Here is a 26,246-nt window from a genome sequence, read left to right on the forward strand (position 1 = left end):
TAACCCCTTTAGAACTGGAGCATCAATTGATTGTAGATAGATGGATCAATATAAAAAAAAAAAACAAAAAAAAAAACAACACTGACTTACAGTAAGGTTTTTCCATCCGGGGTCAGTATTTAAACGATCTGCAATATAGTAACGAAGACACTTTGCCAAGTTGTCCATGAACTCTGTACCCTATAATGAGAAAAAGCATCTTTGTCAGTGACAAAACAACGTCCAAACACGTCTTGGCGTCTTTTATAATACTTACTGGAGTGATACAGTTACTATCGAACCGCTCTTTCACCTCTTCGGGAGGCAGGTAGCCACCTAAAAAGATAAACACAAAAAGGTGTAATGTGTACAATACTAACATGGTCATCTTCGCATCACTTTTTTGCAGTCTTTAATAGCACCACATTTTTATTATGTGGGGGAGAAAAAAAATTGTTGTAAAACTTAAAAAGGAAGCTTTTTTATAAATATATCTGCTGCATCCAAAAAAAAAAAAAATAAATAAATAAAGAAAAAGGAGTGAGGGGCAAAAGATGAAAATGGAAAATGCGTAACAATACATTTACATCTGCATTTCATTGATTTTTTCCATCATTGGATTGACTTTTTTTGTAACACGTAAAATGTGAATCATAATTGATGTGCACAGACGTACGTCTAATTGATGCCCATTTGACCCATTTTTCCCCCATTATATTTCAAGTAAATATAAACGTATCTGTTTACATAAATTTTCTGACAGTAGTAACCGATACAGCATGTACACCACAAGAAGGTGGTGTGAAACAGGCCTTACTCTTAAAGGGGCCATCAGCGGTGCTTTTCATCACTATGGCTGCAGTAGTATTAAAGTGGTTGCAGTCACTGTATGGGGACCAGTCAGCTAACATGTCCAGTTTATTACTTGTATTTCCCATAAATTAACAATTCTGGATAGGGTAACGTTTTCTTTTTTTATATTATTCTTGAAGATGTATGAATAAATCATCAAATACATTTTATCCCCACGTCAACATAGCATGCCCTGCACAGTGACATGGTGGGTGGACATTGGCGTCAGGAGGTGTAAAACTTCCCAAATCCAAAGAGAACGGCATCATTTCGATACAGTGAATAAAAAGCTCCAGGAATAATAGAAGAAATAGACAACCCAAAATTATAAGAAAAGATGCTCAGGAATTATTATTTCATGGGTGATACAAGTACTCACTATAATGCACACATCAGTAGCCAAGAGATCCTCTTTAGAAAGTATGGAGGTTTCAGGCTGCTTTCACATGAGCGGATTTCATGGTCAGGAATTGGACTGCAATGCCCAGACAGACTGAGGGTCTCTCGACCTGAACTTACTGCCCAACATGTGACAATATTGATGTTAATTTGGGTTGGAGACCCAAGGTCAGTCCAGGCATTGCAGTCTGTATATAGGACGTGAAATATGCGTGTGAAGCGGGCCTTACTGCAAAAGGGAAGCATATCCGTTGTGACAAGAGCCCCATACAAACCTACCTCGAGAGATCACCTCTTCACGGATGCGGCTTTTCTCATCGGTCAATTCCACACCTTCTTTGGAAGCCCTAAAACGTCTCGAGCGCTGCTGATTCATCTTCGCTCGCGGTGCCTATTAATACAATTATAGAATATACCTATTAAATACAGCACATATAGATTGCTCTATTGTAAAGGTGCATAAAAAATGGTGGGGTGAGGTGGGGCAGGGGAGTCTCTGGAGAAAGATACAGAGTTAATGGATAGTGACAGCTGTCGTATACAAAAAAAAACAAACAAAACAAAAAAAAACCAAAAACTGGTGTGGAGAGAATGATAAAAAAGAGAATTTTGTTTACTTACCGTAAATTCCTTTTTCTTATAGTTCCGTATTGGGAGACCCAGACCTTGGGTGTTTAGCTTCTGCCTCCGGAGGACACACAAAGTACTACACTTAAAAGTGTAGCTCCTCCCTCTGAGCTTATACACCCCCTGGTGAGCCAGTCCCAGCCAGTTTAGTGCAAAAGCTGAAGGAGAATAGCCACCCACAAGTAGAACAGAGCAAGAGCCGGAACAACCAGAGACTCTGTCCACGACAGCAGCCGGTGATAACATGCGGAACAAGAAATTGCCAACAGGCAACAGGGAGGGTGCTGGGTCTCCCAATACGGAACTATAAGAAAAAGAATTTACGGTAAGTAAACAAAGAAAGGAATTTTGTTTACTTACCGTAAATTCCTTTTCTTCTAGCTCCTATTGGGAGACCCAGACAATTGGGTGTATAGCTTCTGCCTCCGGAGGCCACACAAAGTATTACACTTTAAAAAGTGTAACCCCTCCCCTCTGCCTATACACCCTCCCGTGGATCACGGGCTCCTCAGTTTTGGTGCAAAAGCAGGAAGGAGAAAACTTACAAATTGGTCTAGGGTAAATGCAATCCGAAGGATGTTCGGAGAACTGCAAACCATGAACCAAAAGAACAATTCAACATGAACAACATGTGTACACAAAAAAACAACCAGCCCGAAGGGTACAGGGGCGGGTGCTGGGTCTCCCAATAGGAGCTAGAAGAAAAGGAATTTACGGTAAGTAAACAAAATTCCCTTCTTTGTCACTCCATTGGGAGACCCAGACAATTGGGACGTCCAAGAGCAGTCCCTGGGTGGGTAAAAGAATACCTCGATAAAAAAAGAGCCGAAAAACGGCCCCCTCTTACAGGTGGGCAACCGCCGCCTGAAGGACTCGCCTACCAAGACTGACGTCTGCCGAAGCATAGGTATGCACTTGATAGTGTTTCGTGAAAGTGTGCAGACTAGACCACGTAGCTGCCTGACACACCTGCTGAGCCGTAGCCCGGTGCCGCAATGCCCAGGACGCACCCACGGCTCTGGTAGAATGGGCTTTCAGCCCTGAAGGAAGCGGAAGCCCAGAAGAACGGTAGGCTTCAAGAATCGGTTCCTTGATCCACCGAGCCAAGGTTGACTTGGAAGCCTGCGAGCCCTTACGCTGGCCAGCGACAAGGACAAAGAGCGCATCTGAACGACGCAGGGGCGCCGTGCGAGACACGTAGTGTCGGAGTGCTCTCACAAGATCCTAAGAGTGCAAATCCCTTTCACACTGGTGAATTGGATTAGGGCAAAATGAAGGCAAGGAGATATCCTGATTGAGATGAAAAGGGGATACCACCTTAGGGAGAAATTCCGGGACCGGACGCAGAACCACCTTATCCTGGTGAAACACCAGGAAGGGGGCTTTACATGACAGCGCTGCTAGCTCAGACACTCTCCGAAGTGATGTGACTGCCACTAGGAAGGCCACCTTCTGCGAAAGACGTGATAGAGAGACATCCCGCAGCGGCTCGAAAGGTGGTTTCTGAAGAGCCGTTAGCACCCTGTTAAGATCCCAGTGTTCCAGCGGACGCTTGTAAGGTGGGACTATGTGGCAAACTCCCTGCAGGAACGTGCGGACCTGCGGAAGCCTGGCTAGACGCTTTTGAAAAAACACGGAGAGCGCCAATACTTGGCCCTTGAGAGAGCCCAGTGACAAACCCTTGTCCATTCCGGATTGAAGGAATGAAAGAAAAGTGGGTAAGGCAAACGGCCATGGAGTAAAACCGTTATTAGCGCACCAGGATAGGAAGATTTGCCAAGACCTATAATAGATCTTGGCGGACGTAGGCTTCCTGGCCTGTCTCATGGTGGCAATGACATCCTGAGATAACCCTGAAGACGCTAGGAGCCAGGACTCAATGGCCACACAGTCAGGTTGAGGGCCACAGAATTCAGATGGAAAAACGGGCCTTGTGACAGCAAGTCTGGGCGATCTGGAAGCGCCCACGGTTGACCCACCGTGAGATGCCACAGATCCGGGTACCACGCCAGCCTCGGCCAGTCTGGAGCGACGAGAATGGCGCGACGGCAGTCGGACCTGATCTTGCGTAACACTCTGGGCAGCATCGCCAGAGGAGGAAACACATACGGCAGTCGAAACTGCGACCAATCCTGAACTAACGCGTCCGCCGCCAGAGCTCTGTGATCCTGAGACCGTGCCATGAATGCCGGGACTTTGTTGTTGTGCCGTGACGCCATGAGATCGACGTCCGGCGTTCCCCAGCGGCGACAGATCTCTCGAAACACATCTGGGTGCAGAGACCATTCCCCCGCGTCCATGCCCTGACGACTGAGAAAATCTGCTTCCCAGTTTTCTACGCCCGGGATGTGAACTGCGGAGATGGTGGAGGCTGTGGCTTCCACCCACTGCAGAATCCGTCGGACTTCCTGGAAGGCTTGACGACTGCGAGTGCCGCCTTGGTGGTTGATGTATGCGACGGCAGTGGCGTTGTCCGACTGGATAAGGATCTGCCTGCCCTCCAACCACCGATGAAAAGCCAATAGGGCTAGATACACTGCCCTTATCTCCAGAATATTGATCTGAAGGGATGACTATCGGAGTCCAGGTTCCCTGAGCCCTGTGGTGGAGAAAAACCGCTCCCCACCCTGACAGGCTCGCGTCCGTGGTGACCACAGCCCAGGTCGGGGGTAGGAAGGATTTTCCCTGCGACAGAGAATTGGGAAGGAGCCACCACTGAAGTGACGTCTTGGTTGCAAGGGAAAGAGACGTTCCTGTCGAGGGAAGCCGAACTCCTGTCCCATTTGCGGATAATGTCCCATTGGAGTGGCCGAAGATGGAATTGCGCGAACGGGACTGCCTCTATAGCTGCCACCATCTTCCCCAGGAAGTGCATGAGGCGCCTTAAGGGGTGTGACTGACCCCGAAGAAGTGATTGCACCCCCGCCTGCAGAGAAAGCTGTTTGTCGCTCGGAAGCTTGACTAACGCTTGCTGGGTATGAAACTCCATCCCAAGGTACGTCAGTGATTGGGTCGGTGTCAACTTGGATTTCGGGAAGTTGATGATCCACCCGAACCGCTGGAGAGTCGCCAGAGCGACAGACTTTGTTGACACGCCACCCGAGACGGGGCCCTGACTAGGAGATCGTCCAAGTATGGAATCACCGAGTAGCCCTGAGAATGCAGGACCGCCACAATGGATGCCATGACTTTGGTGAAAACCCGTGGGGCTGTCGCCAAGCCGAAAGGCAATGCCACGAACTGGAGATGTTCGTCCCCGATGGCGAAACGTAGGAAACGTTGATGCTCGGGTGCGATCGGTACATGGAGATAAGCATCCTTGATGTCGATCGATGCTAGGAAGTCTCCTTGTGACATTGAGGCGATGACCGAGCGGAGAGATTCCATCTGGAACCGTCTGGTTCTCACATGTCTGTTGAGTAGCTTGAGGTCCAGAACGGGACGGAATGATCCGTCCTTCTTTGGCACCACAAACAAGTTGGAGTAAAATCCGCGACCACGTTCCTGAAGGGGAACGGGGATCACAACTCCTTCCATCTTTAGAGCGGCTACTGCCTGAAAAAGTGCGTCGGCCTGAGCGGGGGGCGGAGAGGTTCTGAAGAAGCGAGCCGCAGGACGAGAGCTGAACTCTATCCTGTAACCATGAGACAGAATGTCTCTCACCCATCGGTCTTGAACATGTGGCCACCAGGCGTCTCCAAAGCGGGAGAGCCTGCCACCGACCGAGGATGCGGTCAGGGGAGGCCGAGAGTCATGAGGAAGCCGCCTTGGAGGCAGTGCCTCCTGCGGCCTTTTGTGGGCGAGACTTGGATCGCCACGCATAGGAGTTCCTCTGGCCTTTCTCCGGCCTGTTGGACGAAGAGGATTGGGACTTGGCGGAGGGACGAAAGGACCGAAATCTCAATTGAACCTTTCTCTGTTGAGGTCTCTTAGGTTTGGCCTGGGGTAAGGAGGAATCCTTTCCTTTGGATTCCTTAATAATCTCATCCAATCGTTCGCCAAACAAACGGTCGCCAGAAAACGGCAAACCGGTTAAGAACCTCTTGGAAGCAGAGTCTGCCTTCCATTCGCGTAGCCACATGGCCCTGCAGACTGCCACAGAGTTAGCGGATGCTACAGCTGTACGGCTAGCAGAGTCCAGGACGGCGTTCATGGCGTAGGATGAAAAGGCTGACGCCTGAGAGGTCAAAGACGCAAGCTGCGGAGCAGAATTACGTGTGACAGCATTAATCTCAGTCAGACAAGCCGAGATAGCTTGGAGTGCCAACACGGCTGCAAAGGCCGGGGCAAAAGACGCGCCCGTGGCCTCATAGATGGACTTCACCAGGAGCTCTGTCTGTCAGTGGCATCCTTTAGCGATGAGCCATCTGCAACAGACACCACGGATCTAGCCGCCAATCTTGAGACTGGAGGATCCACCTTGGGACAGTGAGCCCAACCCTTAACTACTTCAGATGGGAAGGGGTAACGTGTGTCAGTGAGGCGCTTAGTAAAGCGCTTGTCCGGGGCCGCTCTGGGCTTCTGGACAGCGTCCCTGAAGTTAGAGTGATCAAAAAACGTATTGCGTGTACGTTTGGGGAACCGAAACTGGTGTTTCTCCTGCTGAGACGCCGACTCCTCTACAGGAGGAGGCGGGGGAGAGAGATCTAACACCTGGTTGATGGACGAGATAAGATCATTTACTAAGGCGTCCCCCTCAGGTGTATCAAGGTTAAGGGCGACGTCAGGGTCAGAGCCCTGAGCTGCGACGTCCGCCTCGTCCTCCAGAGAGTCCTCAAGCTGGGATCCCGAGCAGCGAGAGGAAGTCGGGGAAGAGTCCCAGCGAGCCCGCTTAGCCGGTCTAGGACTACGGTCCGGGCAGGAGTCCTCCTCCTGAGACCGAGGGCCCAACCTGGGAGCGCGCTGCGGCGCGGACCGAGAGGGGCCTGGAGGCGACGAGCCAACAGGGGCCGGGGCCTGTGAAAGGTCCGGTCTGGACTGCAAAGCCTCTAGCAGCTTAGAAGACCATTTGTCCATAGACTGTGCAATGGATTGAGAAAGTGACTCAGAGTTTCTCAGCAAAAGAGGCGAACTCTGTCCCTGCAGCCTGGTCAGGGGGAGCGAGGGGGTCTACATGAGCCGAGGGGCCCACCAGTGTCCGAGGCTCCGGCTGAGCAAGCGAAACAGGGGTCGAGCATTGCTCACAGTGAGGGTAGGTGGAACCCGCAGGTAACATAGCCCCACAAGAGGTACAGGCCGCAAAAAAACCCTGTGCCTTAGCAGCTTTGCTCCTTGTGGACGACATGCTGTTGTCTCCTAGGAGAGTGATCACTGAGGGTATATGGGAAAGGGGTATACAGCGCACCGAACAGATAGATATAGATATATACGTATCTAATCCGGCACCCTAGTGGGACCAGCACCGAGTGACCGGTGTGGCTTACCGACCGCTAACGAGCGGTGTGTGTCCTCCAGATTCCCTGCCTTGGATCCCCCGGAGCTGCAGAGCTGTTCACTGAGAATCCTCCACCGGCAGAATGCCAAAAAATGGCTGCCGGAGCTCTCAGGGGAGGAGTGGAGCCGTGGGCGGCGGCAGAAAAGTGCGGGAATCTGGGGTCCCCACAGTGATCAGTGAGGGGGGAGGAAACATGCAGGATGCTCCAGCCCTCACATCCGACGTCAGGTCGGTAATCCCGCCCTTACCCCTGACAGGCAGGCCCGGGATTTTTGCGACTAGGCCGCGATGAAGCCGGGGACTAAATTTGAGACCGCGCCCGACAAGCAGGCACGGTCGGCGCGGAAGTCCACCGGCCTCCTGAATTCAGCAGCCGCCGCGGCTTCCGGGAAGAAGGTGCGCTCCCTGCACAGTCCCCTATGGGGACACAGAGTACCTTTGAGTTGCAGGGCCCGGTCCCTGAGGTTGAAGAGGCTCCAGTCCGGCAGGGTCCCACAGGGGCTGCGGATGGAGCACGGTCCCAGTAAATGGATGACCGCTTAGGATCCCACTTCTCCCAGAGCCGCATAAGGGATGGTGAAGGAGACGGCATGTGGCTACAGCCTCTGTACCCGCAATGGGTACTTCAACCTTAACAACACCGCCGACGTAGTGGGGTGAGAAGGGAACATGCCGGGGGCCCCGTGGGGGCCCTCTTTTCTTCCAACAGACATAACTGCTGAGAATGCATGAGTGGATGTGTGCCTCCTTCCACACAAAGCATAAAACTGATGGGCCCGTGTGAGGTAAATCCTGGGATATGAAGAGGAATTATGACTAGAAGTCATAATTGCTCTCATCACTCCCTGGCAGTGCCCCCCTCCCTCCTTGTTCCCAAATGTCCAGCATCTGTGAAGGTGTCACATCCCACTTACACCTCCAACAGCCATCTCCTCTGATATGGAGATGAGATGATGTGAGGACAATGGACCCAGGATGACTCCCTGCCGTCACCCTGTAACAAGAGTTGTATCTCATTAGCAAGGCTTGGAAGTAGCCAGACAGAACGACTCCAGTAAAAAATGGTTCATATCTCGCAAGCCATATCTCCGATAAATATGGCAACCATAAAAATGGTGTTTGCGCAGGCGGACGATGCTGGCACACCTTTTTTATGGAAGGGGGAGCTTGGGAAATACCCCAGGCGTGATATCAGCCATATGGGAACTCGTAGACAGGTCATGAGTCCCCTCGTTCTGTAGCTAAATTCATAACTGTCACAATGAGAGCATTGGCGTCCGCCTACGACGCTCCCAGGCAAAGTTATGGCCCATATTCCATGTTGTGAATTTGTCCATAACTCCAGCCAGGGGTGGAGCAGTGCTCCCTGTGAGGTCACTAAGGTAGGAGGGGACCTGGATTTGCCCAGGTTGATAACCCTACTTCGGCCATTTTCCAGTGTTCTTCTGCTCGGGGGCCTGGTTGGGAAAGACCTGTGAGGGAGTTCCTGGAAACCTGGTCTACAGCGCCCCCCTGTGGCCAGACGCAACAAGGTAACTGCTGGAACTGTGTATGCCTGTTTGTAACCCATGCTTTGATTGTAACTGTACTCTGACATATGTATATTCTGTAGATTCCCTATTGTATATATTGTAGTTTCTAGTGTGCTTTAGGCTGATTAAATTATATAATTAATCTTGGGCTGTTCTGTTATCTCGATCTTGAATCCCACGTCTGTGTGTTCGGCTAATAGTTACCGTGAAGCGGTTGGTGGCAGCGAGTTGTGCCAAGGATTATTGTGGGGAGGCCAGTGAGATTCGGGGAGATTTTATATATTCCGCCCGCGGAGGTCGGGGGAATATATACCCTACTCTCACCGGGGACCCTTCAATAATCGGCATAAGTAGTATAGCGGCCTCCTTGCTTATTGTCGGGCAATTCCATAATTGGCCTGACTATAAGAGGGGCGCTAGAGAGCGCGTCACGTGCTCTGTCTGTCGGTCGGGAGGTATAAAGGAGGGGTGACCCCCACTTGTTACCCCCCGATTGTGACGTACTGGTAGCCAGCGCGGGGGATTTCTGAGTGACCCCCCCGGTGGTTTGTGACAGCCCGTGATGCACGGGAGGGTGTATAGGCAGAGGGGAGGGGTTACACTTTTTAAAGTGTAATACTTTGTGTGGCCTCCGGAGGCAGAAGCTATACACCCAATTGTCTGGGTCTCCCAATGGAGCGACAAAGAAATTCTCTTTTTCTTTATCGTTCCTTTGGGAGACCCAGACCTTGGGACGTTCCAAAGCAGTCCCTGGGTGGGAAATAAACAGAAAAACTAAGAAGTAGGCAGAACCTAACTTCACAAATGGGCGACAGCCGCCTGAAGGATGCGTCTGCCCAAGCTTGTATCTGCCGAAGCATGAGCATGCACTTGGTAGTGCTTCGAGAAGGTATGCAGGCTAGTCCAAGTGGCAGCCTGACAGACTTGTTGAGCCGTAGCCTGGTGCCTAAAAGCCCAAGAGGCACCGACAGCTCTGGTCGAGTGTGCCTTTATCCCCGGCGGGGGAGGCACCTGAGTACTCTGGTAGGCGTCCAAAATGGTCGATCTAATCCAACGGGCTAAGGTCAGCTTAGAAGCAGGGAGGCCCTTGCGCCGACCTGTGGTTAGCACAAAAAGAGAGGTGCACCTCCTGAGCGCAGCGGTGCGAGACACATAGATCCGGAGAGCACGCACCAGATCTAGAGTATGCAGCACTTTTTCAAAGCGATGAACAGGGGCCGGACAGAAGGAAGGTAAGGTAATGTCCTGGTTAAGGTGGAAGGGAGAGACCACCTTAGGAAGAAAGTCCGGAGTCGGACGGAGAACCACCTTGTCTTGATGAAAGACTAAAAAAGGTGACTCCGAGGAGAGCGCAGCCAAATCAGAGACTCTCCTGAGAGAAGTTATGGCAACCAGAAAGGCCACTTTCTGAGAAAGACGATACAAAGAAACCTCCCTAAGAGGCTCAAAAGGGGGTTTCTGCAATACCGTGCGGACCAAGTTAAGGTCCCAGAAATCCAAGGGCCGCCGATAAGGCGGAATGATGTGAGACGCGCCTTGCATGAAGGTGCGGACCTGAGCCAGCCGAGCGAGACGCCGCTGGAACAGAACTGACAGAGCTGAGACTTGTCCCTTGAGATAGTTGAGGGACAGTCCTAGCTGCAGACCGGACTGTAGAAAAGACAGAAGGGTCGGCAAAGAGAATGGCCAAGGAGGATGGCCGGTAGAGCGACACCAGGACAGGAAAATTTTCTAAGTCCTGTGATAGATCTTAGCGGAGGAAGACTTACGGGCCCGAGTCATAGTGGAGATGACTTCAGGAGGAATAGCAGAAGCCGTCAAAATCCAGGACTCAAGAGCCACGCCGTCAATTTGAGGGCCGCAGAATTCGGGCGGAAAAACGGACCTTGCGAGAGTAGGTCTGGACGGTCCGGGAGATGCCACGGCATCTCTACGGACAGTTGGAGCAGGTCCGGATACCAAGCTCGCCTGGGCCAGTCCGGTGCAATGAGGATGACTCGACGGCCCTCCATTCTGATCTTGCGCAGGACTCTGGGCAAGAGAGCTAGAGGGGGAAACACGTAGGACAGACGAAACTGGGACCAGTCTTGAACCAGAGCGTCCGCGGCGAAGGCCTGAGGATCGTGGGAGCAAGCCACGTAAACAGGAACTTTGTTGTTGTGACGGGATGCCATTAGGTCCACGTCCGGAGTGCCCCATTTGCGGCAGATTGACTGAAACACTGCCGGGTGCAGGGACCACTCGCCACCGTCCACGCTTTGACGGCTGAGATAATCTGCCTCCCAGTTTTCCACGCCTGGGATGTGGACTGCGGATATGGTGGACTTGGAGTCCTCCGTCCATTGAAGGATAAGTTGTACCTCCAACATTGCCAGGCGGCTGCGTGACCCGCCTTGGTGATTGATGTAGGCAACCGCTGTCGCGTTGTCTGACTGGACTCGAATGTGCCTGCCCGCCAACAGGTGGTGAAAAGCTAGGAGAGCTAGAAGCACGGCTCTGGTTTCCAGCACATTGATTGAAAGGGCTGACTCGGACGGAGTCCAAGTGCCCTGCGCTCTGTGGTGGAGACATACCGCTCCCCAGCCGGATAGACTGGCATCCGTGGTGAGAATCACCCAGGACGGGGCCAGGAAGGAGCGCCCTTGGGACAGGGAGAGGGGCCGAAGCCACCACTGAAGAGAGCTCCTGGTCCGTGGCGACAGAGCCACTAACCTGTGTAAGGAGGAAGGCTGCTTGTCCCAACAGCGGAGAATGTCCAGCTGCAGGGGGCGCAGATGGAACTGGGCAAAGGGAACAGCCTCCATGGACGCCACCATTTGACCCAGCACCTGTATCAGACGCCTGAGGGTATAACGGCGGGGCCTCAGTACAGAGGGCACCGCTAGCTGGAGTGACTGCTGTTTGATTAAGGGCAACTTCACAAGTGCCGGCAAAGTCTCGAACTGCATCCCTAGGTACGTGAGACTCTGGGTCGGAGTCAGAGTGGATTTGGGAAGATTGACAATCCACCCGAATTGGGCTAGAGTGGCGAGAGTGAGCGAGACACTCCGCTGACAGTCTGCGCTGGATGGAGCCTTGACTAGAAGGTCGTCCAGGTAAGGGAGCACTGCCAACCCCTGGAGGTGCAGAACCGCAATCACTGCTGCCATGACCTTGGTGAATACCCGAGGGGCCGTGGCTAACCCGAAGGGGAGAGCCACGAATTGGAAATGATCCTCTCCTATTGCAAAACGTAACCAACGCTGGTGTGAAACTGCAATTGGCACATGTAGATAGGCATCTCTGATGTCGATGGACGCCAGGAAATCCCCTTGGGTCATTGAGGCAATGACTGAACGCAGAGACTCCATGCGAAAATGCCGCACCCGAACATGCTTGTTGAGAAGCTTGAGATCCAGGATGGGCCGGAAGGTACCGTCGTTTTTGGGAACTAGGAAGAGGTTTGAGTAAAAACCTCTGAACCGTTCCTAAGCAGGAACTGGTACAATTACTCAGTTTGCCTGCAAGGATGCCACGGCCTGTGAGAAGGCGGCGGCCTTGGAGCAGGAGGGAGTTGACAGAAAAAAATCTGTTTGGCGGGCTGGAAGAGAATTTTATCCTGTAGCCGTGAGATATGATATCTCTCACCCACTCATCGGAGACTTGTTTTAACCAAGCGTCGCCAAAGTGGGAGAGCCTGCCACCGACTAAGGACGTTGCTGGAGCGGGCAGAGAGTCACGAGGAGGCTGCCTTAGTGGCAGAACCTCCTGCGGTCTTCTGCGGACGCGCTTTTGGGCGCCAGTTGGATTTCTGGTCCTTAGCTGAGTTAGCGGACGAGGCGGAGGGCTTAGAGGACGACAAGTTGGAGGAACGAAAGGAACGAAACCTCGACTGATTCCTTCCCTGGGCGGGTTTCCTGGTCTTTGTTTGTGGCATGGAAGTACTCTTCCCGCCAGTAGCTTCTTTAATAATTTCATCCAGCTGTTCACCGAACAGCCGGGAACCAGCAAAAGGGAGCCCAGCAAGGAACTTCTTTGAAGAAGCATCTGCCTTCCACTCTCGAAGCCACAAGATCCTGCAGATAACGAGGGAATTAGCCGAAGCCAACGCAGTGCGGTGAGAAGCCTCCAGCATGGCAGACATGGCATAAGATGAAAAAGCTGAAGCTTGAGAAGTTAAGGCAACCATCTCAGGCATAGATTCCTTGGTGAGGGAATGCATCTCCTCTAGAGAAGCAGAGATGGCTTTGAGAGCCCACACTGCTGCAAAAGTCGGGGAAAACGCTGCCCCCGCCGCTTCATACACAGATTTGGCCAGAAGGTCAATCTGACGGTCAGTGGAATCCTTAAGTGAGGTGCCGTCAGCCACCGACACAACGGTCCGGGCTGAGAGCCTAGACACCGGGGGGGGAGGGGGGGGGGTCTACCTTTGGGGAGTGAGACCACTCCTTGACCACCTCAGGTGGAAAGGGAAAACGGTCATCAGAACCACGCTTTGGAAAGCGTTTGTCAGGACAGGCCCTGGGTTTGGTCACAGCGGTCTGAAAACTGGAGTGGTTAAAGAACACACTCTTTACTCTCTTAGGCGAGGTAAACTGGTGCTTTTCTGCCAGAGAGGGTTGCTCCTCTGATACTGGCGGATTGAGATCCAGTACAGAATTAATAGAAGCAATCAAGTCACTAAGATCTGAGTCACCCTCGGAAAGATCGATGGGGTACATGGAGTAAGCCTCCGAGCCCCCCGTAAGGGCATCCTCCTCATCTTGCGAGTTAGCTCTTGAATCGGAGCCGCGGGATGAGGAGGGAGAGGAAACCCTGCGCCTTCTCTCAGGAGGACAGGGTCTGGGACCTGATGATGAATCCTCTGTGAGCTCCGATGGACAGAGGTCAGATGATAGGGATCCTAAAGGACCCTTAGCAAGAGCATTAGAGGCACCCTGTGAGGAGGGCTGATGCATATTCATCAAAGTCCTGGACAAAAGTCCCATGGACTCAGCAAATGACTGGGATATAGACCTAGAGAAGGACTCTACCCAGGCCGGGGGTTCAGCCACAGGTGCAGAGGCAGCCGGAGAGACCACTGGGGGTGAGACTCCAGGCTGTGGCACCGCCAAGTTAGAGCAGACATCACAATGTGGATAGGTGCTTGGCTCAGGCAGCAGGAGCTTACATGCAGCGCACACAGTATAAAGCTTTGGAGCTTTGCTCCTCGTGTGAGACATGCTGCTGGAGTGGGGGCTCTGCAAGAGAATGAACCTCAGGGAGAATATACAGAGGTCCACAACCAGAGACCGGCTGTGGCTTACCAGACCGCTGGAAGCGTTGATGTGTGCCCTCCAGATCCCGAAGCCCGGACCCCCAACGCACAGCACCTCAGCAGGGATGCAGAGTGCAGAAAGGCCCAGCGCAGAGTGAACTCTGCCTAAGAAAATGGCCGCCGGAGCGAAGAGAGGGGGCGGGACTTGGGGGCGTCCCTGTAGGAAAGCGGGATCTGGAGGGCCATAGAGACCTGCAGGGGAGGAGTCACGCACAAGCAGTGGGGAGTGTCCCTCCCCTGTGCAGGATGACCGCCGGGAGGAGCCGTGCCTGTCCCTCTGCATGAGTGACATGCGAGGGTAGTTAACAGAAACTAGGCCTCCGGCAAAGCCGGGGCCTAAATTTAAGCGGCGAGGCCGACGTGCAGGCACCATCAGCGCTGTTCTCGGGCGAAAGCTAGAGAACCCGCCGGAAATGCCAAAATAAATACATTCAGCATACTCTCCCCATACAATAAAGAACAGGGACCCCCAACACAAACGTCTCAGGTACTTAGCTGCTGAGACGCAGGGCCAGGTCCCTGGGGATGAGTGCTCCGGTCCAGCAGAATCCTCAAGGGGCTGTGGATGGAGACCGGTCTCCTGCCAGGCATGGAGACCGTGCTGGCTCCCACTTCAAGCCAGAGCCCAGGAGGGATGGTGAAGGAGCACGGCATGTAAGGCTCCAGCCTTGGAAATCAACCTTACAACACCGCCGACACAGTGGGGTGAGAAGGGACATGCCGGGGGTCCAGACGTGGACCCGCACTTCTTCAATCTCTTCCAAAGAAAAAAATCATGAAAATGCATGTGTGGATGTATGCCTCCTGAACACAAAGCGATTAACTGGCTGGGACTGGCTCACCAGGGGGTGTATAAGCTCAGAGGGAGGAGCTACACTTTTAAGTGTAGTACTTTGTGTGTCCTCCAGAGGCAGAAGCTAAACACCCAAGGTCTGGGTCTCCCAAAGGAACGATAAAGAAATACTCTGTACATTTTTGCAGTATTTTTGTATGGGGGTTCTCCAAAAATTAAAATTACTAATGGACAGCTACATTATAAAGCACCACTACAGCGATATTTTTTCTTTTTTATTCCAGCACTGCCACCATTATCATCTGTTTGTGACCTTCCGGTAGCTCCAGTGTCTTTCAAGGACTGTGCCGGAGGCCACATCACAATACAACTCTATGAGCACCTCGATCTGGCCTCATTCAGGCTCTCAGTTACACTGAGCGCTTGTGATGTCTATTCTGACTTCCGGCAGTCAGAAAATAAAGGCACAAGATGCAGGGCAGAATCGTAAAAGGATGAAAACACCAGAGGGTAAGTATGGGACCGGGAACAGGGAACTTAGATTTAAAGCACAACTCCAGTGCCTAAACAAAGCAAAGAAGGGAATTTTGTTTACTTACCGTAAGTTCCTTTTCTTCTAGCTCCTATTGGGAGACCCAGACAATTGGGTGTATAGCTTCTGCCTCCGGAGGCCACACAAAGTATTACACTTTAAAAAGTGTAACCCCTCCCCTCTGCCTATACACCCTCCCGTGCATCACGGGCCCATCAGTTTTGGTGCCAAAGCAGGAAGGAGGAAACTTATAAATTGGTCTAAGGTAAATTCAATCCGAAGGATGTTCGGAGAACTGAAACCATGAACCAAAAGAACAATTCAACATGAACAACATGTGTACACAAAAGAACAACAGCCCGAAGGGAACAGGGGCGGGTGCTGGGTCTCCCAATAGGAGCTAGAAGAAAAGGAATTTACGGTAAGTAAACAAAATTCCCTTCTTTGTCACTCCATTGGGAGACCCAGACAATTGGGACGTCCAAGAGCAGTCCCTGGGTGGGTAAAAGAATACCTCGATAAAAAGAGCCGAAAACGACCCCCTCTTACAGGTGGGCAACCGCCGCCTGAAGGACTCGCCTACCTAGGCTGGCATCTGCCGAAGCATAGGCATGCACCTGATAGTGTTTCGTGAAAGTGTGCAGACTCGACCAGGTAGCCGCCTGACACACCTGCTGAGCCGTAGCCTGGTGCCGCAATGCCCAGGATGCACCTACGGCTCTGGTAGAATGGGCTTTCAGCCCTGAAGGAATCGGAAGCCCAGAAGAACGGTAGGCTTCAAGAATCGGTTCCTTGATCCACCGAGCCAAGGTTGACTTGGAAGCCTGCGACCCCTTACGCTGGCCAGCGACAAGGACAAAGAGCGCATCCGAACGGCGCAGGGGCGCCGTGCGAGAAATGTAGAGCCGGAGTGCTCTCACCAGATCTAACAAGTGCAAATCCTTTTCACATTGGTGAACTGGATGAGGGCAAAAAGAAGGTAAGGAGATATCCTGATTGAGATGAAAAGGGGATACCACCTTAGGGAGAAATTCCGGGACCGGACGCAGAACCACCTTATCCTGGTGAAACACCAGGAAGGGGGCTTTGCATGACAGCGCTGCTAGCTCAAACACTCTACGAAGTGATGTGACTGCCACTAGGAAGGCCACCTTCTGCGAAAGGCGTGATAGAGAGACATCTCGCATCGGCTCGAAAGGTGGTTTCTGAAGAGCCGTTAGCACCCTGTTAAGATCCCAGGGTTCCAGCGGACGCTTGTAAGGTGGGACTATGTGGCAAACTCCCTGCAGGAACGTGCGGACCTGCGGAAGCCTGGCTAGACGCTTTTGAAAAAACACGGAAAGCGCCGATACTTGTCCCTTGAGAGAGCCGAGAGACAAACCCTTGTCCATTCCGGATTGAAGGAAAGAAAGAAAAGTGGGTAAGGCAAACGGCCAGGGGGTAAAACCCCGATCAGCGCACCAGGATAAGAAGATCCTCCAAGCCCTGTGATAGATCTTGGCGGACGTTGGTTTCCTGGCCTGTCTCATGGTGGCAATGACATCTTGAGATAACCCTGAGGACGCTAGGAGCCAGGACTCAATGGCCACACAGTCAGGTTGAGGGCCGCAGAATTCAGATGGAAAAATGGCCCTTGAGACAGCAAGTCTGGACGGTCTGGGAGTGCCCACGGTTGACCCACCGTGAGGTGCCACAGATCCGGGTACCACAACCTCCTCGGCCAGTCTAGAGCGACGAGGATGGCGCGGCGGCAGTCGGACCTGATCTTGCGTAACACTCTGGGCAGCAGTGCCAGAGGAGGAAATACATAAGGCAGTCGAAACTGCGACCAATCCTGAACTAATGCGTCCGCCGCCAGAGCTCTGTGATCTTGAGACCGTGCCATGAATGCCGGGACTTTGTTGTTGTGCCGAGACGCCATGAGGTCGACGTCCGGCGTTCCCCAGCGGCAACAGATCTCTTGAAACACGTCCGGGTGAAGAGACCATTCCCCTGCGTCCATGCCCTGGCGACTGAGAAAGTCTGCTTCCCAGTTTTCTACGCCCGGGATGTGAACTGCGGAGATGGTGGAGGCTGTGGCTTCCGCCCACAGCAGAATCCGCCGAACTTCTTGGAAGGCTTGACCACTGCGTGTGCCGCCCTGGTGGTTGATGTACGCGACCGCCGTGGCGTTGTCCGACTGTATTCGGATCTGCCTGCCCTCCAGCCACCGCTGGAACGCCTTTAGGGCTAGATACACTGCCCTTATCTCCAGAACATTGATCTGAAGGGAGGACTCTGTCGGAGTCCAGGTTCCCTGAGCCCTGTGGTGGAGGAAGACCGCTCCCCACCCTGACAGGCTCGCGTCCGTCGTGACCACAGCCCAGGATGGGGGCAGGAAGGATTTTCCCTTCGACAAAGAAGTGGGAAGAAGCCACCACTGAAGAGAGGTTTTGGCTGCCAGTGAAAGAGAGACGTTCCTGTCTAGGGACGTCGACCTCCTGTCCCATTTGCGGAGAATGTCCCATTGAAGTGGACGCAGATGAAACTGCGCAAAGGAAACTGCCTCCATTGCTGCCACCATCTTCCCTAGGAAGTGCATGAGGCGCCTCAAGGGGTGTGACTGGGCCCGAAGGAGAGATTGCACCCCTGTCTGCAGTGAACGCTGTTTGTCCAGCGGAAGCTTCACTATCGCTGAGAGAGTATGAAACTCCATCCCGAGGTAAGTCAGTGATTGGGTCGGTGTCAATTTTGACTTTGGGAAATTGATGATCCACCCGAACCTCTGGAGAGTCTCCAGAGCAATGGTCAGGCTGTGTTGACATGCCACCCGGGAGGGTGCCTTAACTAGAAGATCGTCTAAGTAAGGGATCACCGAGTGGCCCTGAGAGTGTAGGACCGCCACCACTGCTGCCATGACCTTGGTGAAGACCCGTGGGGCTGTCGCCAGGCCGAAAGGCAGTGCCACGAACTGAAGGTGTTCGTCCCCGATGGCGAAACGCAGGAAGCGTTGATGCTCTGGTGCAATCGGCACATGGAGATAAGCATCCCTGATGTCGATTGATGCTAGGAAGTCTCCTTGGGACATCGAGGCGATGACAGAGCGGAGAGATTCCATCCGGAACCGTCTGGTTCTCACGTGTCTGTTGAGTAGTTTGAGGTCCAGAACGGGACGGAATGATCCGTCCTTTTTTGGCACCACGAACAAGTTGGAGTAAAAACCGCGACCACGTTCTTGAAGGGGAACGGGGATCACAACTCCTTCTGCCTTCAGAGTGTTCACCGCCTGAAAAAGTGCATCGGCTCGCTCGGGGGGCGGAGATGTTCTAAAGAAACGAGTCGGAGGACGAGAACTGAGCTCTATCCTGTAACCGTGAGACAGAATGTCTCTCACCCATCGGTCTTGGACATGTGGCCACCAGGCGTCGCAAAAGCGGGAGAGCCTGCCACCGACCGAGGATGCGGTTTGGGGAGGCCGAAAGTCATGAGGAGGCCGCCTTGGAGGCGGTTCCTCCGGCGGTCTTTGTAGGACGTGACTTAGACCGCCATGCTGGAGGAATGGGACCTGGCTGAGGGCCGAAAGGACCGAAACCTCGGTTGTATCTTTCGTTGCTGAGGTCTGTTCGGTTTGGACTGGGGTAAGGACGAGTCCTTTCCCTTGGATTGTTTAATAATTTCGTCCAATTGCTCGCCAAACAAACGGTCGCCAGAAAATGGCAAACCGGTTAAGAACTTCTTGGAAGCAGAGTCTGCCTTCCATTCGCGTAGCCACATGGCCCTGCGGACTGCCACCGAATTGGCGGATGCTACCGCTGTACGGCTCGCAGAGTCCAGGACGGCGTTCATGGCGTAGGACGAAAAAGCTGACGCCTGAGAAGTCAAAGACACAACTTGCGGAGCAGAGGTACGTGTGACCGCATTTATCTCAGACAGACAAGCTGAGATAGCTTGGAGTGCCCACACGGCTGCAAAGGCCGGAGCAAAAGACGCGCCTATGGCTTCATAGATGGATTTCATCAGGAGCTCTATTTGCCTGTCAGTGGCATCCTTGAGCGATGAACCATCTGCCACTGATACTACGGATCTAGCCGCCAGTCTAGAGACTGGAGGATCCACCTTGGGACACTGAGCCCAACCCTTAACTACGTCAGGGGGGAAGAGGTAACGTGTGTCATTAAGGCGCTTAGTAAAGCGCTTGTCCGGAAATGCTCTGTGCTTCTGGACAGCATCTCTGAAGTTAGAGTGATCGAAAAACGCACTCCGTGTACGTTTGGGAAACCTAAACTGGTGCTTCCCCTGCTGCGAAGTCGACTCCTCTATAGGTGGAGTTGGGGGAGAAAGATCTAGCACCTGGTTGATGGACGCTATAAGGTCATTTACTATGGCGTCCCCCTCAGGTGTGTCTAGATTGAGAGCAACGTCAAGATCAGAGCCCTGAGCTGCGACCTCCGCTTCATCCTCCAGAGAGTCCTCATGCTGAGACCCCGAACAGCGTGATGAAGTCGGGGAAGGTTCCCAGCGAGCCCGCTTAGCCGGTCTGGGACTGCGGTCCGTGTCGGAGTCCTCGCCGTGGGACCTAGGTGTCACCCCAGGAGCACTTTGCTGCGCCGACCGAGAGGGGCCTGGGGGCGATGAACTCACAGTGCCCTGGGCCTGTGTTACCGATCTGGACTGCAAGGCTTCTAGTATCTTAGCAGACCATTTGTCCATAGACTGAGCCATGGACTGTGAAAGCGACTCAGAGAGTTTCTCAGCCAAAACTGCAAACTCTGTCCCTGCCACCTGGACAGTGGAAGCTGGCGGTTCTACCTGAGCCGAGGGTCCCACCAGTGCCCGAGGCTCCGGCTGAGTGAGTGCCACAGGGGCCGAGCATTGCACACAGTGAGGGTAGGTGGAACCTGCAGGTAACATAGCCGCACAAGAGGTACAGGTTGCAAAATAAGCCTGTGCCTTGGCACCCTTGCTCTTTGCGGACGACATGCTGTTGTCTCCTCTGAGAGTGATCAGTGAGGGTATATAGCCAAAAGCAAAATAATGCGGCCGAACAGAGAAAATGTATAATATATATATATATATATATATATATACACACTTCGGCACCTCAGGGGGGCCAGCACCTGGTAACTGGTGTGGCTTACCGACCGCCCAAAGCGGTTGTGTGTCCACCAGATTCCCCGCCTGGGCCTCCCAGAGCTGTGGAGCTCGTTCTGAAATCCTCCACCTGCAGAAGTGATTGTAACAATGGCTGCCAGAGTTCTCAGGGGAGGAGGGAGCCGTGGGCGGTGACTAATAAAGTGCGGGAATTTGGTGCCCCACAGTGCTCAGTGAGGGGGGAGGAGAACATCTAAGTATGCTCCAGCCCTCACTGCCGACGTCCAGTCGACCGTCCCGCCCTTACCCCTGACTGGCAGGCCCGGGGGCGGGAGTTATGGTACTACGCCGCAGAAGCCGGGGACTAAATTTAATAACGCGGCCGACGAACAGGCGCGGTCGGCGCGGTAGTCCCGGTCGTCACAGAAAAACAGCAGCCGCTGCAGCGTCTGTAACACAGGCGCTCCTGCGCCGTCCCCAAGGGGACACAGAGTACCTTTTAGATGCAGGGCGTGTCCCTGATGATACCCAGTCTCCTGTCCGTCAGATTCCCCCAGGGGCTGCGGAGGGAGCCCGGTCCTAGTGAAAGGTGACCGGTTAGGATCCCACTTCTCCCAAAGCCTCTAAGGGATGGGGAAGGAAAACGGCATGTGGCTCCAGCCTTTGTACCCGCAATGGGTACCTCAACCTTGACAGCACCGCCGACTTAGTGGGGTGAGAAGGGAGCATGCTGGGGGCCCCGTGGGGGCCCTCTTTTCTTCCATCCGATACAATCAGCAGCTGCTGCTGACTAAAATGTGGAGCTTGCGTGAATGTGTGCCTCCTTCAACACAAAGCATAAAACTGATGGGCCCGTGATGCACGGGAGGGTGTATAGTCAGAGGGGAGGGGTTACACTTTTTAAAGTGTAATACTTTGTGTGGCCTCCGGAGGCAGAAGCTATACACCCAATTGTCTGGGTCTCCCAATGGAGCGACAAAGAAAAAGAAAAGAACAGAGTGCCGCTATACTATAAACACTGTGCACACCATTACACCGTTTTTTTTACCGTTCATTTGTTGCCTTAAAAGCACACAATGAGGGAATAAAAATTTGAACCCGTCACTTATAGAAATTTTACTATATAAAAAGGTAAAAATCATTTTCCCCCCCATGTTAAAAGTGTCCACAGCCTGTAAGTATCCACACAATAATCAGTCCAATTTTCATGACCTCATTTATGTCTCTTAAGATCGCTACACTTTATACAGCTGTGCACAATGGACAGACACTTACCACGCCATCTATAGCCATGTACAGTAACCTCCTTGGCCTCACTATATTAAACAATCGATCAATGTATTCGAAAATGGCCACCATCATCTCATCTTCATTTTTAGGTGCTGGCCTGCGATCAGACAAGAGAAATACTTATTACAGCCTCATCCCTCATGTCATAAGCAGCAAAAAAATAAATAAATGAAGATATTTACTTATCCTCCGGGTGAGTACATGGGTGGATGATGCCGTTCATATCCAAGTACAAGTTATCGAACTCCACTTCATTTGGGTTTGGCTTGCTGGTATCGGTTGGTATCTTGATGCCATTGCATTCTTTAGGCTTGGTGGGGAAAAAAAGGAAACTAATTGGCAACATGGCATTTGTCATTTTTTACAATTGTTAAAAAAAAAGAAATGTATTTTTATATGGCAATGGCGTTATGACAGTGTGTGCTACCAATGGGACACATGGCACATCTGTGCACTGATCTGCTAGTAAACCATCTACTGAAAGATCAAACTCCAGCACGGTGGCTCAGTGGTTAGCACTGCAGTCTTGCAGCGCTGGGGTCTTGGGTTCAAATCCCACCAAGGACGCCATCTGCAAGGAGTTTGTATGTTCTCCCCGTGTCTGCGTGGGTTTCCTCCCACACTTTCAAAGATATACAGATAGGGACTTTAGATTGTGAGCCCCAATGGGGACAGTGTTCCTGATGTATGTAAAGCGCTGCGGAATATATTAGCGCTATAAAAAATAAAGATTTGATTTTTTTTTGAACTCCAAAGCTTGTGCTAAAAGTCAGTATTCGAATAAATGAATCCCCTGGCTGCAGCTGCTATAAAATAAATCATGCTGTACTCCCCTTCCCCAGGTCCACTGGCAAGTTTCCACCTCTATTCCAGTGCCTGGCATTGGGTGAGACACTAAAGGTGGCTTTACACGCTACGATATTGCTAGCAATTTCCAGCGATATCGAGCGTGTAAGTACCTGCCCCTGTCGCCCATGTGATATCGTGTGATCGCTGCCGCTGCGAACATTATCGCTATGGCAGCGTCACACGCACTTACCTGGTCGGCGGCGTTGCTGTGACTGCCGAACAATCCCTCCCTTAAGGGGGAGGGACGTTCGGCGTCACCGCGACGTCACTAAGCGGCCTGCCAATCAAAGCGGAGGGGCGGAGATGAGCGGGACGTAACATCCCGCCCACCTTCTTCCTTCCGCATTGCAGCCGGCGGCAGGTAAGGAGACGTTCCCCGCTCCTGCGGTGTCACACATAGCGATGTGTGCTGCTGCATGAGCGATGAACAACCTGGATAAACAACCCTTACCGATTTTTGAGTTTGGGACGATCTCTCCATGGTGAACGATTTTCACCATTTTTGAGGTCGCTGGTAAGTGTCACACGTTGCGATATCGTTAATGACGCCGGATGTGCGTCACTAACAACGTGACCCCGACGATAAAACATTAACGATATCGCAGCGTGTAAAGCCCCCTTAACATTACGCTGATAGCACAGCAGTCAATGAGCTCAGCGGATCCGAGCGGGAAGTTGTGGCTACACGGGATCACTAGAGCCGCTGAGCTCATTGATTGGCTGTCGTACCATCAAGGGGTGACGTTAGAGCCACAGGCAAAGGGAACAGTGTCCGACACTCGCCAGTGGACTTCAGACTTCTCTAGAATACAGGTTACATGCCATTGTACTCATGTCTGTGATAATCGGCAGTGACAACTAAAAAGTGATTTGTACAGAAAATTAAAAAAGGGATTTCCCCATGAACAAAGTCAATTTTATCTTTGAATAATAATTTCCACAATTGGATGCGTTTAAAAAAAAAAAAAAAATGTTCCTGTGCTGAGTGTCTTATATACATACCCCTGCTGTGTACTGTGTAATGGCTGTGTCTGACCATACAGGGACATGGTCTGATCATAGCACATCTCCTGGGTCGGGGAGGACACAAGAGTATAAAGACATTACAGCACAGGATCACAAAGACTTCCTGGTGGTAAAACACTTTATAAAACAGGGAAATATTTTACCTGACAAAAACAATCAGCTATGATCCCGTGCTGCAATGTCATTATACTCGTGTCGTTTTGTATCCTTATACGGTCAGACACAGCCATTACACAGTATACAGCAGCAGGAGTACATATAGAAGATTATCTCAGCACAGGAACATTTTTTATAAACCTGGTCATTGATTTTTCTAGTCTCCTTAGGGGACATGATGCCTGCACTATCCGATTGCTTCAGCTGATCAAAGTGGTGGCTTCAGTAATGCGCTGATCAGCAGAAATGCCGATCTCTCGAGAATGTCGGTGCTCACCTCTCCGCCGCCATCGCGGATTTCGGTTCAGTGCACATGACCCCAGAGGTCCGGTCATGCGCACTACTTCAGTTTGAAGCCAGAAAGCATACACCCGGCTTCATAATGTGCATGACCAAAGCTCCAAGGTCACGTGTACTGAGCCGAAATCCAGCGTCGGACGTGATGGCGGCGGAGAGGTGAGTGAGATCATCCACTGTACACTGATTAGCATGTTAGCATGCCCACAGGGACGTAGTACGTGCTAATGGAGCCGACTAGTCAGGGAATCTAAGGCCCAGGGGGCTAGTGACCTCGCTCATTAGCATACTGTAAAAGACCTTTAGAAATACTTTTTCTAAAGATCTCCATCTCTGCTAGTGTATACAGGGACAGTGAGGCAGGGATTAGCAATATGTACCCAGAACTGCTCGTGACTCTGTGTGCATATTACACCTGACAGGTTACCTTCAGGCTATGTGCGCACGTAGCGCTCTGTCCCTGCAGAAATTTCTGCAGCGATTTGAACAGCACACGTGCGCTTCAAATCGCTGCAGAAAGAGTCCGTATGAAAAAAAAAGCCGATTCCATGCACTCTGAGTGCAGCCCCTCCCATAGACAGAGCGGGGGATGCAGGCAGAGCGCAGGAAAGAAGTGACATGTCACTTCTTAGAACGCGCGCTTCGGGCAGCAGCCAAAGCGCTGCGCTCTAATACACCTCGTGCGCACGTCTCCTGCCTAATCTTCATAGATTATGCTGGGGACGCAGGATGCATGCAGTTACGCTGCGGTGCAGATCGCAGCGTAACTGCATGCAAATACACAACGTGCGCACATAGCCTAAATCTGCAACATGTCAATTCTTTCAGTATTTTTGCTGAAGATTTCACCCATATTAATCAATGGGAAAAAACTGCTCCAAAGATGCGTTTTTTGCCATTCCATTTTTCCTGTTAAGAGCTACCCAAATCCACGAACCAAATCCTTAGCGTGTAGTGCAGTGTCACGAATTAAGGGTATGTCCACACACTGTCACGATTCTCCTGAAATCCCACTGGGGGTGGGTCAGTTAAGTGACAGCATCTCTGTAATTTGCAGGTTTTCGGTCCTGTGCCTACTAGTCTTATCCAACTAATCGCAATAGAAGATAACAGAAGTGCAGTAGTCTTCTCAGTACTGACCACAAGTCGCACACATGGAGTCACGTGAGCACCCACCCACACATGGGAACACAAAAATGGTGACTATGTGTGGAACCACCCACTGGCAGGATATGGCAGTGCACAGTTACAGAGTGCCTGCAGACTTTTTTTCTAGGATATGAGTTCATATGTTTGTTTGTCCCCCACACAAAAATGGATCAAATTTTTCCTGCTTCATCCAAATCACCGGGCAAAATCTCGCACCTGTGCAGAGAACTCACCAGCTCGCAGAGGCACACCTAGGTTTTCGGCTCTGCCCGGAATAGGGCAGAGTGAAGTGTGCCTGCGCAAGCCGGGAATATGGAGATTTTGCACGCCTACGTGGATGGTGTCCGAGGCATCATCCACGTCAATCAGAACAGTAGGAGGGCAAAAGAAGGGACAGGAGGTGGAGATTAGGACGCCCATCGGACAGACCGTTTACATACAGGACAGGAGATTTTATAAAGGTATTTTTAGGGTCTAGAGCAGGGGTCTCAAACTCGTCAGAGTAAGTGGGCCGCACATAAAAAAAATTTAAGGCAGAGGGCCGCATTCCTTTCAAATTTAATACAATACAATATAATTGCTAATCAATTATTTCAACTATTATAACAATGCTACATTAGTATGCGCTGAGAATCAAAAATACCGTGAAGCGAATTGTCATTTTTTTTTATATTATTTATTTGTCAAAGAGAGTGGGCATCTGTGATTGGCATCAGCATCAAAAAGTATAAGCAGATTCAAGGTTATTCCAACAGCCAAGCACAAACACTCATTCTCTGTCACAGCATTAAAAAAATTACATAGCGCTCCGCAGTATTTTTGATTCTCAGAGCAGATAAAGCGGACAGGTACGGGCTGCCACCCCCAGCTGCCTGGCTTTACCTTAGCTGGCAATCAAAATATAGGGAGCCCAATTGTTTTTTTAATTAAATAATGGAAAAAAAAAAAATGCGTGGGCTCCCGCC

The 26,246-nt window shown here is 51.7% G+C and overlaps 1 protein-coding gene across 1 annotated transcript in view; it reads right to left on the reverse strand.

The window, feature by feature from the left end:
- Positions 1 to 26,246, reverse strand: part of XRN2 (5'-3' exoribonuclease 2) — a 188,883-nt gene that overhangs the window by 128,050 nt on the left and 34,587 nt on the right. The window contains exons 2-6 of the mRNA XM_075339379.1: positions 21,987 to 22,114; positions 21,790 to 21,901; positions 1,510 to 1,621; positions 257 to 315; positions 91 to 180 (exon numbers count right to left, since the gene is read on the reverse strand). Coding sequence (XP_075195494.1) covers positions 91 to 180; positions 257 to 315; positions 1,510 to 1,621; positions 21,790 to 21,901; positions 21,987 to 22,114 — 501 coding nt within the window. The remainder of the gene's footprint in view (positions 1 to 90; positions 181 to 256; positions 316 to 1,509; positions 1,622 to 21,789; positions 21,902 to 21,986; positions 22,115 to 26,246) is intronic.

The sequence above is a fragment of the Anomaloglossus baeobatrachus genome, chromosome 3 (genome assembly GCF_048569485.1).
Source record: "Anomaloglossus baeobatrachus isolate aAnoBae1 chromosome 3, aAnoBae1.hap1, whole genome shotgun sequence".
NCBI lineage: Eukaryota > Metazoa > Chordata > Amphibia > Anura > Aromobatidae > Anomaloglossus > Anomaloglossus baeobatrachus.